We start from the raw sequence: 14,238 nt of genomic DNA, 5'->3' as shown, positions 1-14,238 counted from the left end.
TGGTCACTGGTGTGTGCGCTATGTGGTGACATACTCAGGTAAACAAGGGTGTGTGAGCGCAGATAAAGTGCTGAGGCTGTCAGGTTTGGGCCGCAGACCTACTGTCACATGCACAGAGCTGGATGTTGTTTCTGTGTTTAGGGAGGAACAGGGCTGTGTCACGTGCAGTCTCTTACACGCACACACACACACACACACACACAGGATCATGCATTATGAAGGTGCATCAGGTTTTTGTCTATATGCCACTGTGATGTTTCTATGATTAACTACAGCCCCACCTTATGGTGCATCGAAGATACTCTTACGTTCAGAGCAAATTATTGTTATTAAATGTTTAGTGGACTGCAAGCCACTACAATTGTAATGAATGCTCATCACCGTAAGATCCCGTTTTAACAAACTGGAGGCACAGAGACATCAGAAGCTCCTTTAGAAGAGTTGATTTTAAATAAACATCAGGTTAGTGTTGTTACTGAGCATCTGTTCAAACCATAAGAGTGTATTGTAATTGGTTGAATTTGTGTCGTATAAAGAATGACCATTTGTCAGTGTTTAAATCCTTAACATTGATTTCAAACTGTTAACCTGTCAGGGCACTCTCTTTTGTTTCACACACATAGATAATGATGTATAATAAGTGACTCATATCAGAACAGTTATTATTGTTTGGTCACTAATTAACTTGCCTACACTTTTTCTTAAGTCCAATACCTAGATTGTGTTTTTCATTTTACACCGTTTGACAGAACATTTATGGCCATTTAACAGATTGCATGATATTTATAAACTGAGATTCCTGAACAATTGAAAAAGATATCACATGACTAAACAACTAACAATTTAAAAATGTCATTTCAATTTCAATCCATGTATTAGGGTTTAATTGGATCATTTACTGTTTATGAACCATTAACAGTTATTTCTTTATTGATGCAACATTGTCAGCATCTCCTCTTCTCTCTCTGTGTATTTCATCCAGCTGTGTAAGCTGCGACCAAATATCTGTAACCATGACGGCAGAGGAGACAATCGCCATCAAGGAGGCGGAGGTGATCAAGCTGATGCTGGACTTCCTGAACTCCAGGAAGCTCCACATCAGCATGCTGGCCTTAGAGAAGGAGAGCGGCATCATCAATGGACTCTACTCTGACGACATGCTCTTCCTCAGGTACGACTGCACAGCAGACCTGTGTGCTGGATAACGGATGATTCTCGTGTCCTTAAAGAGAACATTTGACTTTTTGTTTTATCTGGCAGTGCTGTATTTTTAAGACCTGGGTTGGTTCTGTGGTTGACTGCACTGTGATGGGAACACGCTTTTTAGAGTCCTCCTCAATTGTTAATGTGCTGCTTTCAACAGACAACTCATTCTGGATGGCCAGTGGGAGGAGGTGATGCAGTTCATTCAACCTCTGGAAGGAATGGACAAGTTTGACAAGAAAAGGTGAATTATTCTAACATGACATGCAGATTATTTTGTATTTATTCTATCACATTATGAGGAGGAGACCTACCTGAAACTCTTGGAGCTAGAGCTGTAGGATGCTTGTAGCTTGTTAATTTTGTGTGGAGTTGTGATAATGTTTCCCTTCAAAAGTGACTGAGTGTAGACTTATGAGTTAAGCAGTCCACTGGTAGCCTAGGGACCTAAATGAGGTGATTCTCAGTACTGCAGTGGCATGATCATGTCATTTTCTGACGGCCTCTATTTCTTTCTGACCACCAAACACTCAGCACAAATCATCCTAGTTCACTGACAGATTTATCAAAAACAATCCAGCCTAGGAAATGTCCAATTGGAGTTATTGAATTAATGTCATACAAAGTCATTTTTTTAATACTGAGATTTGTGTTTTCAGGTTTCGCTACATTATACTGAAGCAGAAGTTTCTAGAAGCTCTGTGTGTAAATAACGCCATGTCTGCTGCTGAAGACCCTCAAAACGTACGTGAATATGAAATAAGGAACTAAGTATGATTATTGGCAATTTGAAAATAGAAATTAGATCCAATGGTGTGAGTGTGATAGAATGGATTTGACACAGCTGTGTGACTATGAAGCAAAAAGAGCATCTTACAGCCACTTACTCACATTTCCTTTTGTTTGTCTACTTCAGCTGGAGCTTACCATGCAAGCGACAGTCAAGTGTCTTCACAGTCTGGAGGAGTTCTGTCCGACCAAAGACGACTACAGCAAGCTTTGTCTCCTCCTCACCCTGCCACGCCTCACCCACCACGCAGAGTTCAAAGACTGGAACCCCAGCACGGCACGGGTCCACTGTTTCGAAGAAGCCTGTGCTATGGTGGCTGAGTTCATCCCCGCCGACAGGAAGCTGAGCGAGGCAGGCTTCAGGGCAAGCGGGAACCGTCTCTTCCAGCTGCTCATCAAAGGGATTCTGTACGAGTGCTGTGTGGAGTTCTGTCAGGTAATGTGACACTCTGAAAATGAATTGGGTAACATTCATTAGATGTTAAAAGGCTCAAACCTAATGCTACCTCGCTAAACCTATTAAATTGACTTTTCAAGTTTTCCAACATGTCAGATCTGATAGCATTCTTATATCCTTTATTTAACCAGGTAAGAGTCTCATTGAGATTAAAATCTCTTTTTCAAGAGCGACCAGGCCACGAGGGCAGCATGAACAACACAAAGCAATACAGGCAGACAAATACAGCTGTCGTAAAACCCAAATGAAATGGCACATTAACCAGTCAATATGCAAATAAAAGAAGCTGTTATAAAACATTACAAAACATTCCTTACATGTTTAAAAATCGTCATAGGGAAGGCAAGTTTATTTATACAGCACCTTTCAGCACAAGGCAATTCAAAGTGCTTTACAAAAATGAAAGACATTAAGAAAAACATATTATAAAATGGCATTTAAAAACACAAATTTGAAAGCAAAGATAATAAAACATGAAAGCAAATGTACATGAATAAAAGTTACAGTGCAGTGTGAGATATGAATATATCAATTAAAAGCAGCGGCAAAAAGAAAAGTCATACACAAAAACTCAACGAAAAGTCCTCTGCTTCTATTTCTCAGAGTAAAGCCACTGGTGAGGCGATCACAGAGGGGGAGGTGTTGCTCGGTGTGGATCTGCTCTGTGGGAATGGCTGTGATGAGCTGGACCTGTCCCTGCTCTCCTGGCTGCAGAACGTCTCTCCGGGGGCTTTCTCCTGCACCTTCCAGCAGAAGACCCTCAACATCCACGTGGACCGCCTGGTGAAGCCCAGAAAGGCGGGCCATGCTGACCTCCTCACTCCATTGATCAACCGCCTGTCCCCCTGCCCGACCTCCCCCTTTAGCCAGAGGCCTCATTCAGCAGACACCTACATGTCCAGGTCCCTCAACCCAGCTCTGGACGGCCTGTCCCACGGCCTGGCTGCCCAGGACAAGAGGGGCATGGAGGCCAGCATGAAGTCGGCCCTGAGTCAGAGTTTAGTGGAGAATAATCTGCATCAGCAGGACGATTCGCCTGAGAAGTAAGGGTCAGCATGAGCACACCTGTGAGCAATGTGTTTTGTGTCAGTTATGTTCTAGGACAACCAGATGGCTGAAGTTCAGTGCCACAAATGTCTGCAGCACTGCACAATACGTGTCAATACATACCGTCCCTTATCATTTACAAAACTATGAGCCTGTATCACTGCAAAACAACTTTTCCCCTGTCGCGATTTCACACTTTATTGTCTTCTAAAAGTATCCCATCAAATGTTTTGCTCTGATTATTGCTACTTTCCCTCGATCACTTTCACAACTGTATGTGTCTTAACACATATAAACTGATTTATTAGCAGATGGTACTTTTGTTTTACATACTTAACCCTGGATTTCCAAAACTCAGGTTGTCCAATATCAGTGATACAGTTTATGTAGCAAGCTTTAATTATATTGAATCAGCTGAGAGCTGATGGATCAAATATAATCTAAAGCATTTCATGAAAAACATAGTACTTCTGACCCTTACAATAAGTTAAGGTTGAAAATGTAAAATACTTGTCCTCATAGAAACTCATTTGACTGATTTGAAAGTTGATTCAGTAGGGTCTCATAGGAAATTAGGCAAAACTTGTTTAAAGTCCATAAAAGTATTCAAAGTAAAGGTGAGCTGACATATGTGCTCTACAAGGGAAATGAAAATAAGTAAAAAGTAAGGAAATGCAGGACACACGGATGTAATAAATGAGTTGAGGGAACTCCTTAAACTGAGCAGTTTGTCTCACTGTTGGATGTTGTTAGGTTATGGCTCCACCTGCTGGAGACAATAATGTTCTCAACTGGTTCAAAAGTGACATCGCTCATCCTTTACAGGAATTTGTCTTGCAGTATGTAATGCAATTTAAGCCATGATTACAATTAATCAAATCTGCATAATAACATTAACATTAAAACATAATTATTTTAGTAAAAATAAATGTAGCATGTCTAATTGTATTGAAGTGCTCTGGCATTGGCATATGACTTGGTCTCAAAACTTTGCAAAACAAACAGCAATCATTCAATTTCTTTCCTTTCGCAACATACAGTGTATTCTCAAGTTAAATATACAGAGACTGTATAGAGACTTATTTGTTCTGCTTACTTTATTTTATTTTCCTTAAGTTCACTTTAAATTTCCATTTGTTTCCTGTCTATAGGAAGCAACCACAAGGGCTAGATGGACCCAAAACAACTCGCACACCTCTGACCCCCGGAAAAGATGGCGGGCCCCCCTGCAGCACGGACACAGATGAGGTAATAAGAAAGGCAAACCCTAAACATTAACTTGTTGTATATGTTGAGACTAGTTCTGGTTCATATGAGCCTTCAGAGCAATGTAAAGAGTTGTGGAGTGTCTATCACTGTTGGTTGCTCAGGCTGAATTGGTTTCATGACTTATATGAAGACTGTAAAAAGCCATGGTTGTCTGGTCAGAGTAAGATGTTGAGTCTGTCTCCCCTCCACGTTCATTACTCCATATTTTAGAGATTTAGAATACATTCCCCCTGAACCACCTTGTTTCCTCATAAATCCTTCCCCAATTTCCCCCCACCTCTGTCCACGGGGTCCCACCCGGTCCCAGTGAAGAGAGTGGAGGTCATGGTCACCGGAGGCAGATCACCTGGTTTGATGGGGGGGGGGTCACACCCGAGATGTCCCGCTGTCCATCAACGCTCATCTTTATGCATCTCAGATCCCATCCCATGAAGGAGCAAAGTAGCTGCAGATTGGATTTGTGTGTGTGTGTGTGTGTGTGTGTGTGTGTGTGTGTGTGTGTGTGTGTGTGTGTGTGTGTGTGTGTGTGTGTGTGTGTGTGTGTGTGTATGATGAGGTCCTTGAAAACATTTTATGGGATGGATGATGGAGGACGAGGCCTTGGGAGTTGAAGAGTTGTCAGTAGGGGCTCTCGGGGAGTTGGTCTATTATAATCTGGTGTGTGTGTGTGTGTTGTGGCAATGAGAACTGCCAAGCATTGAAGCAAATAATATTGATTGGCGATAATAACTATTCTGTTATTCAGGTTAAAGGCCTGCTCAGGGGAAGTTGCTAGAGAGTTCTTTCGACATCTTCTGCAAAACAAGCCCCACAGTATAAGTTAATTTTCCCCTCGCTGTGTGTATGTGTGTTTGCCCAGCATCCAGAGTCCTCAGAGCACATCCAGGAGTATCACCGGCAGCGTCTCCGAGTGCAGCAGCATCTGGAGCAGAAGCAGCATCAGAGACAACTTTACCAACAGATGCTGCTGGAGGGAGGGGTGAAGCCGCAGGACATTGCCCAAAACAACCTCACTGAGACCTTTCTCAGCAGGTGAGCAAGTCACCTTAAAAGAGTCAACATCAGTGATTTAATTAATGAAACACAACTTCAGTGAGATTGTGTTTTTGCTCAGATCCATTCAGAAGTTGGAGGAGATGAATGTGGGGATTGACCACAGAGCAGATGAGGTGATGACGCAGTGGAACGGACTGACAGAAAACACTTCCAGCCCCCAAAGCACCGCTGCCCAGCACACCCCAGACACTGGGCCGCCAACAAACAAGCCAGGTGGGAATGTCAGCAGCACCCCTCTAAGAACCGGGGGCCACGGCTTGCCCTCCCTCGGAGAGTCCCCCGTCCCTACCAGTCAGAGGTAAGAGCCTACAACTCCCAAGAACTAGCGTCATTTTTTTTCCTGTCAAAATCTCTTCAAATGAATTGGTACTAGTGTTGAATAAATCTACCTCTTTGACTGCATGTGTGTGTGCATTTTCATTTCAGTGCTGAGAAGATTAGAGGGGCAGTGCAAGATGATTCTGGCTGCTCTGCAACACGTAACTCACAAGAGGTGAACTGCTCAAGGATTACTTGTATATTATTATCATAGTTATTGTAGTATAGGTAGGTACATTGTTCCAAACTGTAAAGTTAATGCTATAAAAAATATCTACACATTTATTGGAGCTGTATCCTAAAGGTTAACCCGGAGAGAATTTGCGTTAAAAAAAATTATGCTGATTTTTATGTAGATCATAGTTTAAAAGATCATCTGTTGTGATCCTGTGCAGCAGGGGAAGTCCAAAGCGCAGTTTGTGAGGGTGAACCAGCTGGAGGACACCCAGGCGGTGCGCGCCGTGGCCTTCCATCCCTCCGGAGCGCTCTATGCTGTCGGCTCCAACTCTAAAACCCTCAGAGTCTGTGCCTACCCAGAAACACTCTCCCCCAGGTAGCAGCCTCCACTGGAACCTACAGATCAAACTATTACATTTCAGTACATGATAGATTATTTACATGATCAATGATATTACTAAAGAGTGTTTATAAAAAGTTGCACCTTCCTTAGTGTATCTGTCTGGTCTTCTTGGCTCCAGTAGTGCTTCTGGTGCAGTCAAGCAGCCGGCGGTGCGCTTCAGGAGGAACAAACACCACAAGGGTTCCATCTACTGTGTCGCCTGGAGCCACTGCGGACAGCTGCTGGCCACTGGGTCCAATGATAAATTTGTCAAAGTTCTGCCTTTCAATGCAGACAGCTGCAATGCAACAGGTAACAGGTCATTTCTGGGGTGTAGCTAATGAGTTGTGTCTATTTTCACAGCAACTTCACTTTAACCTAAAGACCTATGTTTTAATGATGGATGATATACCTATGAGAATGTAAAATACAATTTCAGGAAGAATACCTTAGGCAAGTTATTTCTCTCTCTAAGGATATTGAGATGATGGTACTGTTTTCACCCTTGGCTCTCCTCTGATTAAGGCCCGGACCTGGAGTTCAGCATGCATGACGGCACCATCAGGGACCTGGCCTTCATGGAGGGGCCCGAGAGCGGAGGATCCATCTTGATCAGTGCCGGGGCCGGAGATTGCAACATCTACACCACCGACTGTCAGAGGGGACAGGGCCTGCACGCCCTCAGCGGACACACTGGTACCTTAGCAACAGCTCCTCCAGGACATTTAAGAAATCAGTTTGTAGACATGGTTGATCATATGCATAAACAGTATCTGCATTTTTCATCATAATAAACAAATGAACACTATGTTGTTTATCTTGTAAACACAAAAGACTTGGTAAAACAAGGTAACGGTATAACATCCAAGACTGTTAAACACCATAACATTCAACTGTTTGCAACTTATATATATATATCAATATTCCAATTACTTATATTGTATATTATATACAAGTATATAGAGAATTCTGCACTATTTCTATTATATTCTATTTTATTTACTTGCACTGTTATCTGTTTTATTGTGTTGCACTGTTGGAGGAGCCTGTTACCTAAGATTTTCATTGTCATAACTACACTGTAGCTATGTACAAATGACAATAAAAGCCTTGAATCCTTGAAAATGTTAATTATTTAACACCTCCCCTTTTTGTTTGACCAGGTCACATTCTGACTCTGTACACGTGGGGCGGGTGGATGATCGCCTCTGGCTCTCAGGACAAGACGGTGCGCTTCTGGGACCTGCGGGTGCCCAGCTGTGTGCGGGTGGTGGGAACAACTCTGCACGGCTCAGGTGGGTCCAAACTACTTTCACCTCACTGCTGCAGGTTGGTGTGGTACCACAGTTCACCCACAGGAGGGCACTAATGCTTCGTGAAGATTTCTGGAACACAGCACAGCTTCACACATGTCCTTATTAAACTGCACAGCTTATATTTTACCGATTTCTCATAGTATTTTATAGTATCTTTTTAAATATTGCTGTACTTTGCCTGTATTTTAGATTTCCTCTTGATAAGATAAGAAATAAGAAGTACTTTATTGATCCCAATTTGGGAAATGTTTGCGTTGCAGCAGCATAACAAGACAAGCCATTTGTACATTAGAGAAATTAAAAAAGTAGAAATAAACAATCCAAAATGTAAACATCTCAACTAGAAATCAAATAGCATTAAAAAAAATAGAAAATATACAAGTTGAAATACAAATGTACAGTAACAAAATATAAAGCAGGATATTATAAATACATTAAGTGTGTAAGGAATATGACATGATATGTTTATTGTACGCACCAAACCCCAAGGCAAAATTGGTTATAAGTAAATAACCTTGGTAATGAAGTACATAAATAAATAAAGTGCAAATTCTGAAATCCTTTTAAAATAGACACTTTAGATTAGACCAAGTTAGTTGTCCCATTAAAAAAAACAATTATTAGCAGTAGAGGCTCAATGAGATAAACAAATCCCCAGTTCAGAGTTTTAGAGTTTAAATATTTTTAAGGAAAAACAAAAAGTAAGCAGTCCATTTTTTCTCTGTCTCTCACAGGAAGTGCCGTTGCCACGGTGGCGGTGGACCCCAGCGGGCGCCTGCTGGCCACAGGTCAGGAGGACAGCACCTGCATGCTGTACGACATCAGAGGAGGCCGCATGGTCCAGACGTATCGGCCGCACAGCAGCGACATCCGCTCAGTGCGCTTCTCCCCCGGAGCCCACCATCTCCTCACCGGCTCCTACGACAACAAAGTCATCATCAGCGACCTTCAAGGTAGCTGTCTGCACGGGGCGGGAAATAAACTCAATGTCTGGTGTGTGACAAAGTAGACTCAGAATGAAACAAGATGAGTCACTAAACTTCTGATCTTATAATCCAATTTGAAAAGGTAAAACTTGCCCATTATTTACTTAAAACGGTGTCTGCCGTATAATAATAATAATCATAATAAATTACATTTTTATAGCGCTTTTCTGGCACTCAAATAGCAAATATAAGGGAGGGTTGAGGTCAAACCAACAAGGACAAACAGAGACAATCAAAAGGCATGGATTAATGGGTCTATTAGTAGACAGAGGAGAAGAGATTAGTTTGAAGGCAGGACTAGAAGAGCGTGAGGGACTCAGAATCACAGAGATCTTGGGGGAGGGAATTCCATAGCCTGGGGGACCGTTGGGGTTGGTAGGGGGTCAGTTGGTGTTTTTTTTTTTTTTATGAAGTCATGAGAAATATTGTAATTTCCACTTACTTTTAAAAGAGTTACACACTTTTACACCCATATATCTGATCCTTTTGCTACCACGTCAATTGAAAACAACATTCTGGTGTTTGAACCCACTGTTTGCCACTTCTTTCTCGTACCCAGGTGACCTAACCAAGCCCCTTCCTCAGACGGTGGCAGGCGAGCACTGGGACAAGGTGATTCAGTGTAGGTGGCACCCCCACGACCGGACCTTCCTCTCCTCCTCTGCAGATCGAACTGTCGTGCTCTGGGCCCCCGGCCCCTGAGCCGTTCACTGGAGGAACACTGGTGGGCCACAGCAGGAAGCACAAGAGTACTCACATCCCAGCGAGGGATCACTAACTACTGCGTGTCCGAGTTAACTGTCGGTCTTTGTGTGTGTGTGTGTGTTCAATTGTGTGTGTGTGTGTGTGTGGATAAAGTTAGAATATAAAGATCATTTATTTGCCTGTATTGAAAGGCATGAGTCATTTCACTGCAAGCACACCTGCAAGTTAGATTTGTTTTATTTTTCACAATACTAAACTACATTTTATTCAGCATAAGTCCGTACTTAGTACAAAACATGAATGTTACTTCAGAAGGGAAGGAGCGTTTGATGAACCATGAAGCCTTCGCTGTCTCTAGTTTCTGTAGGAGGCAGTAAGCTGGACTCTTCATGTTGTGGAAAGAAAAGCCACGGTTGGTTATGCATATCATAATGTGCCTTTTTTGTGACATTTGTAGATATTTTTGGATGTGTGAATTGGATTGATTGAGAGATTTATTTATTTATTTCGTATTTTGTCATAAGGCTTGTCATCTGTAAAATATTGTAATGTCACTGTAATGTAGAAAATGATCACTCATTGGCAGTTTTGCGCACTTATTAAAAAGGGAAAACAGTAAGAGCTATACAGTATGTTCAAGTTTGTAACATCAGTGGCTACTCATTTGTAAATTAAATAGATAAATTGCAACATGGAAATAAGTAAATGTTGGTTGTGACATTTTAGAAACCTGTTTGAACAAAGCTTCATGCCGTGTTAAAAAGTGATTTGAGGAGAAGAAATAAGAGTAGAAGTGGTACTACTGTAACCACTGATCAAAATTGAGGTGATATGCAGTTGTTGCCAAAACAAAAATAATATTTTTTAAAATACAAAAAGTTAGCAGGCTAAAGTAAAATATGAAGAGATGAATGCTGCTGGACTGCACAATGTGAAATGACAAATACACACACATCTTCAACTGTATATTCACTTTTACTGAGCACCTATGCAGACACCAGATCGATGTGAGAGAAAAGGCTATCATGCTTTATATTTTTCATTATCTGTGGCTCACAAAGGCATATCCAGTGTCATTTAAAACCTGTGCAGTTAGAAACTATGTGTGTGCACAAATGATGAAATGCCAAGGGGTCAATGGGGTTCAAACTGTACAAAAACATCAAACAGTGGCTATATCACATGTTGTTCTTGCTAGATAAATAAAGGTATTTTTAAATTACCTGATGGAATAAAGACATAAAGTGTCACGAGACTTCCTGTTGTTTGTATCAATTTTGGCCAAAATAGAGGGCACACATTTGAATGACATTTTACTCACTTATGCGTGCGAACACACGCGCGCGCGCACACACACACACACACACACACACACACACACACACACCAACATATGTTTTGCTCCTGGTAATTGCATGTGTTGTTATGCGTAGAAGGACTGTGAATGCCTGTTCTGTAAACTGTGGGGATTGGGACCAGCCAATGTATCAATTCCTTTGCAGAAAACATTTAAAGATGAGGGGAATGAGAAGAAGTCATGCACGACACATAGAGAAAGTGCAAGAGGTAACTGCAGGGAAGAGTGCTAGCAGGGATTTAGCGTCCCTCACATGCTGCTCTGGATCATTCCCCCTTTTGTGAGCTGGACAATGAAAGCCAGGGGTACAGGGCTTAAAAAGGATAGGCACACAGTCACAGCCAGCAACCCTGGAGAGACACCGGCCAACCCAGAGGTATCAGAGCAAAACTTGAATCTGTTTTTTTTTCTTCTGTACATCCAGGAAGATACTTCTTACTTTCAGGGTTTCAAAGGCAAATCAACAACTGAGAAAGTGATTTGAAGAACAAGCGGATCTACAGAGACCAAAGAGAGAAAGGACATTTGGAGACTAACAGCACGTCTAGGGAAAAGCGAAATAACTATGCCTTGTCTGTTCATGTTTCCTTACAAGAACAAAATAGTTTGACACATTTGAAATTGAGATTTGTACGTTTTATTTGGATTTGATTTAGGTATTTGGGTTTTTCCAAGAGCAGCATTGAGGATTACGGGGTTGAGGATCAGTGTATTGGTTTGCTGGCTGTGTGACAGAGCCACACTGCTGACAGTTCAGTTGCTCAGTGTTGGAAGATTAGTTTGTGGTGCATTGGGGGGAATTAGTGGTGGACAATGGCTCTGAACTGCCTGATAGTCAAGCTTTTTGTTACACAGCGCCGTGGGTCAAGTGCTTTGCTGGCTGTGAACAATTTGCAAGCGACACTGAATAATGACTCACTCTCTTTTCTAACGTGCAGGCATATATGATTGAAATGTTACCGTCAAATCTTTGACTTTTGTATTTTATGGGAAATGCCTATGGTAATCCCAAAAGCAGCCTCGCTATTGTTTTTTAACTGTTTTAAATAATAGGTTTCTTTCTGTACATTTAGTTTTGGAGTGTAATCAATCTATTCTGTCTGCTCTGAAACCAGAGTTACTAAGTACATTTACTCAAGTACATTACTCAAGTACAACTTGAGATACTTGTTCTTGAGTATTTCCATTTTATGCTATACTTTGTACTTCTACTCCACTATAATTCAGAGCTAAATTGTGTACTTTTATTTCAGTAAATGTATCTTGTACCTTTAGTTACTTAAAAGACTTGGATTAACAATGTATAATATAAACAACTCTTAAAAAATACTTTAGGGACACCTTGAATACATTCACATTATTCTGAAATGGACCAATTTGCGTAATGAGTACTTTTACTTTTGCTACTTTAAGTATATTTTGACGCTAATACTTTTCTACTTTCACTTGAGGGACCCTTTGAATGCAGGACTTTTACTTGTAACAGAGTATTCCTACACTCTGGTACTTCTACTTTTACTCAAGTACAAGATCTGAGTACTTTGTTCTTCCACCTCTGCCTGAAACGACATACACATAAATGCACTTCATTCAGATAGGAAAAGAGAGGCAGCAGGTCCGTAGAGCTATCATGGACACATCCCATGACAGATGATTTCGGTCTGTAGCACATCCAGGAAATGTAATACGTTGTTTTCCAAAATTGTCACGGAAACGTGACCAGATATACTGTATAATGATGTATAATGAATATATTTGGCATGAAGGGCATCCATGAGTAAATCTTTGAGTGTGGTGTTTATATAATGAACATGTTCTGCCCTGTCCTCCCTGAACAGTTGCTGAATGTTTAGGAGGACAGCGCTTCCTCTGGCTTCTCCACGATGCTGTATACTTTAGCGGGAGGGGGCACGCTCTGCGGTTTAGCTGCCCTTGTGCTCCTCATTGTTTCTACGGCAACTGATTTCTGGATGCAGTATCGGTACTCGGGTAGTTCTGCTAATCAGGGACTTTGGAGGTTCTGCATCAACCACAAATGCCATGCCCACACCATAACTGTGGGTGAGTACTTCAGAGGCCTTCAAACAAGACAAGAAGTATGAAATTGAGCAATCAGGAGTTTCTGAGAAAATGTCAGAATGTTAATAGGGATAAAGTTATTTCAATTACATTTAAAACTCAGCTCTTAGCCACAGACAACTGGACTTGCTGCATTTTGCAATGTATATTCCTTCAACTCAGATCTGAAAAATAATTGTTGCCACACATTTACACATACTGTATCTTTAAAAAGCTCATTGGACTTTGCAATTCAAATGAATGGTATGACAGCCTTTCACAAACAGCATAATGATAACATTTGAATAGCAGAGGAACTGTCTAGGTCAGAATGTTAATCATTTGTAATCAGAACAACACAATTATCTACACAATTAAATGATTTAAACAAATGTTTTAAAAGGAAAGAAGAGCATATTAAAGCAGATGACAATTCTACATAATACATCCAGAAAAATGGTCTTTCATTCCCAACTGCACAGTACTGCAGAGGAAATCTGTATTTCTGTCAAATCCAGGCCTTTGTGTTTGTGTGTTGTGTGCGTGGTCCTGACTGGTTGGTCTTGTTTGTGTCCAGCCTTCTGGGATGCCACCCGGGCCTTCATGCTGCTGGCGGTGCTGAGCTGCTTCGCCGGTGTGGTGCTAGGCCTGAGCGCCTTCACTAACGGCACCAAGAACCGGAGGGTCCGCACGGGGGGCATTGCCCTGGTCCTGTCAGGTAACACACACATAATAAGTGAAATCAACAGTCAGTGCCAAAACATGTTTATCTGGTTTCCATTTTCCCTGCATTAAACCTTTCAGAGATCTTTTTGCAATATTGTGCATTCTTAACTTTAACTCCCATTTTTAAAGGTTTTCTCGCTCTGCTGGCTTTGGCAATCTACACCGGAGTGACCGTCACGTTCTTTGGCAAACGCTTCTTGGACTGGCGTTTTTCCTGGTCCTACTTCATTGCCTGGGTGGCCATCATTTTGGCTTTTACAGCAGGTATACTGTGTGAAGTTATTCTTTTTTTTATTTATTTATTTTTTTTTAAAAAATTTTAACAGACATTGCTCCAGATAGCAAACCGTACATCAAAACATGTAACAACAAACAACTAAACAAAACGTAAC

The 14,238-nt window shown here is 41.5% G+C and overlaps 2 protein-coding genes across 3 annotated transcripts in view; both read left to right on the top strand.

The window, feature by feature from the left end:
* The window catches only part of LOC104945263 (WD repeat-containing protein 47-like), an 11,267-nt gene extending 313 nt beyond the window's left edge, over positions 1-10,954 (top strand). The window contains exons 2-16 of one of the 2 annotated variants that reach the window (XM_010770910.1): positions 983-1,171; positions 1,364-1,447; positions 1,863-1,947; positions 2,120-2,428; positions 3,053-3,492; positions 4,648-4,744; positions 5,625-5,797; positions 5,880-6,119; positions 6,248-6,314; positions 6,535-6,692; positions 6,841-7,010; positions 7,224-7,394; positions 7,862-7,993; positions 8,749-8,967; positions 9,560-10,954. In XM_010770910.1, coding sequence (XP_010769212.1) covers positions 1,014-1,171; positions 1,364-1,447; positions 1,863-1,947; positions 2,120-2,428; positions 3,053-3,492; positions 4,648-4,744; positions 5,625-5,797; positions 5,880-6,119; positions 6,248-6,314; positions 6,535-6,692; positions 6,841-7,010; positions 7,224-7,394; positions 7,862-7,993; positions 8,749-8,967; positions 9,560-9,702 — 2,646 coding nt within the window. In that variant the 5' untranslated portion in view covers positions 983-1,013 and the 3' untranslated portion in view covers positions 9,703-10,954. Of the gene's footprint in view, positions 1-982; positions 1,172-1,363; positions 1,448-1,862; positions 1,948-2,119; positions 2,429-3,052; positions 3,493-4,647; positions 4,745-5,624; positions 5,798-5,879; positions 6,120-6,247; positions 6,315-6,534; positions 6,693-6,837; positions 7,011-7,223; positions 7,395-7,861; positions 7,994-8,748; positions 8,968-9,559 lie in introns of both variants that reach the window. The other variant, XM_010770909.1, reaches the window with a different exon arrangement.
* The window catches only part of lim2.2 (lens intrinsic membrane protein 2.2), a 3,522-nt gene continuing 235 nt past the window's right edge, over positions 10,952-14,238 (top strand). The window contains exons 1-4 of the mRNA XM_010770914.1: positions 10,952-11,438; positions 12,901-13,123; positions 13,698-13,838; positions 13,976-14,119. Coding sequence (XP_010769216.1) covers positions 12,946-13,123; positions 13,698-13,838; positions 13,976-14,119 — 463 coding nt within the window. The 5' untranslated portion in view covers positions 10,952-11,438; positions 12,901-12,945. The remainder of the gene's footprint in view (positions 11,439-12,900; positions 13,124-13,697; positions 13,839-13,975; positions 14,120-14,238) is intronic.

This window comes from Notothenia coriiceps, unplaced genomic scaffold, assembly GCF_000735185.1.
Source record: "Notothenia coriiceps isolate Sejong01 unplaced genomic scaffold, NC01 NC01_scaffold00009343, whole genome shotgun sequence".
NCBI classification, from domain to species: Eukaryota; Metazoa; Chordata; class Actinopteri; order Perciformes; family Nototheniidae; genus Notothenia; species Notothenia coriiceps.
The sequence above is the reverse complement of the archived record's forward strand: the minus strand, read 5'-3'. Positions and strand labels throughout refer to the sequence as shown.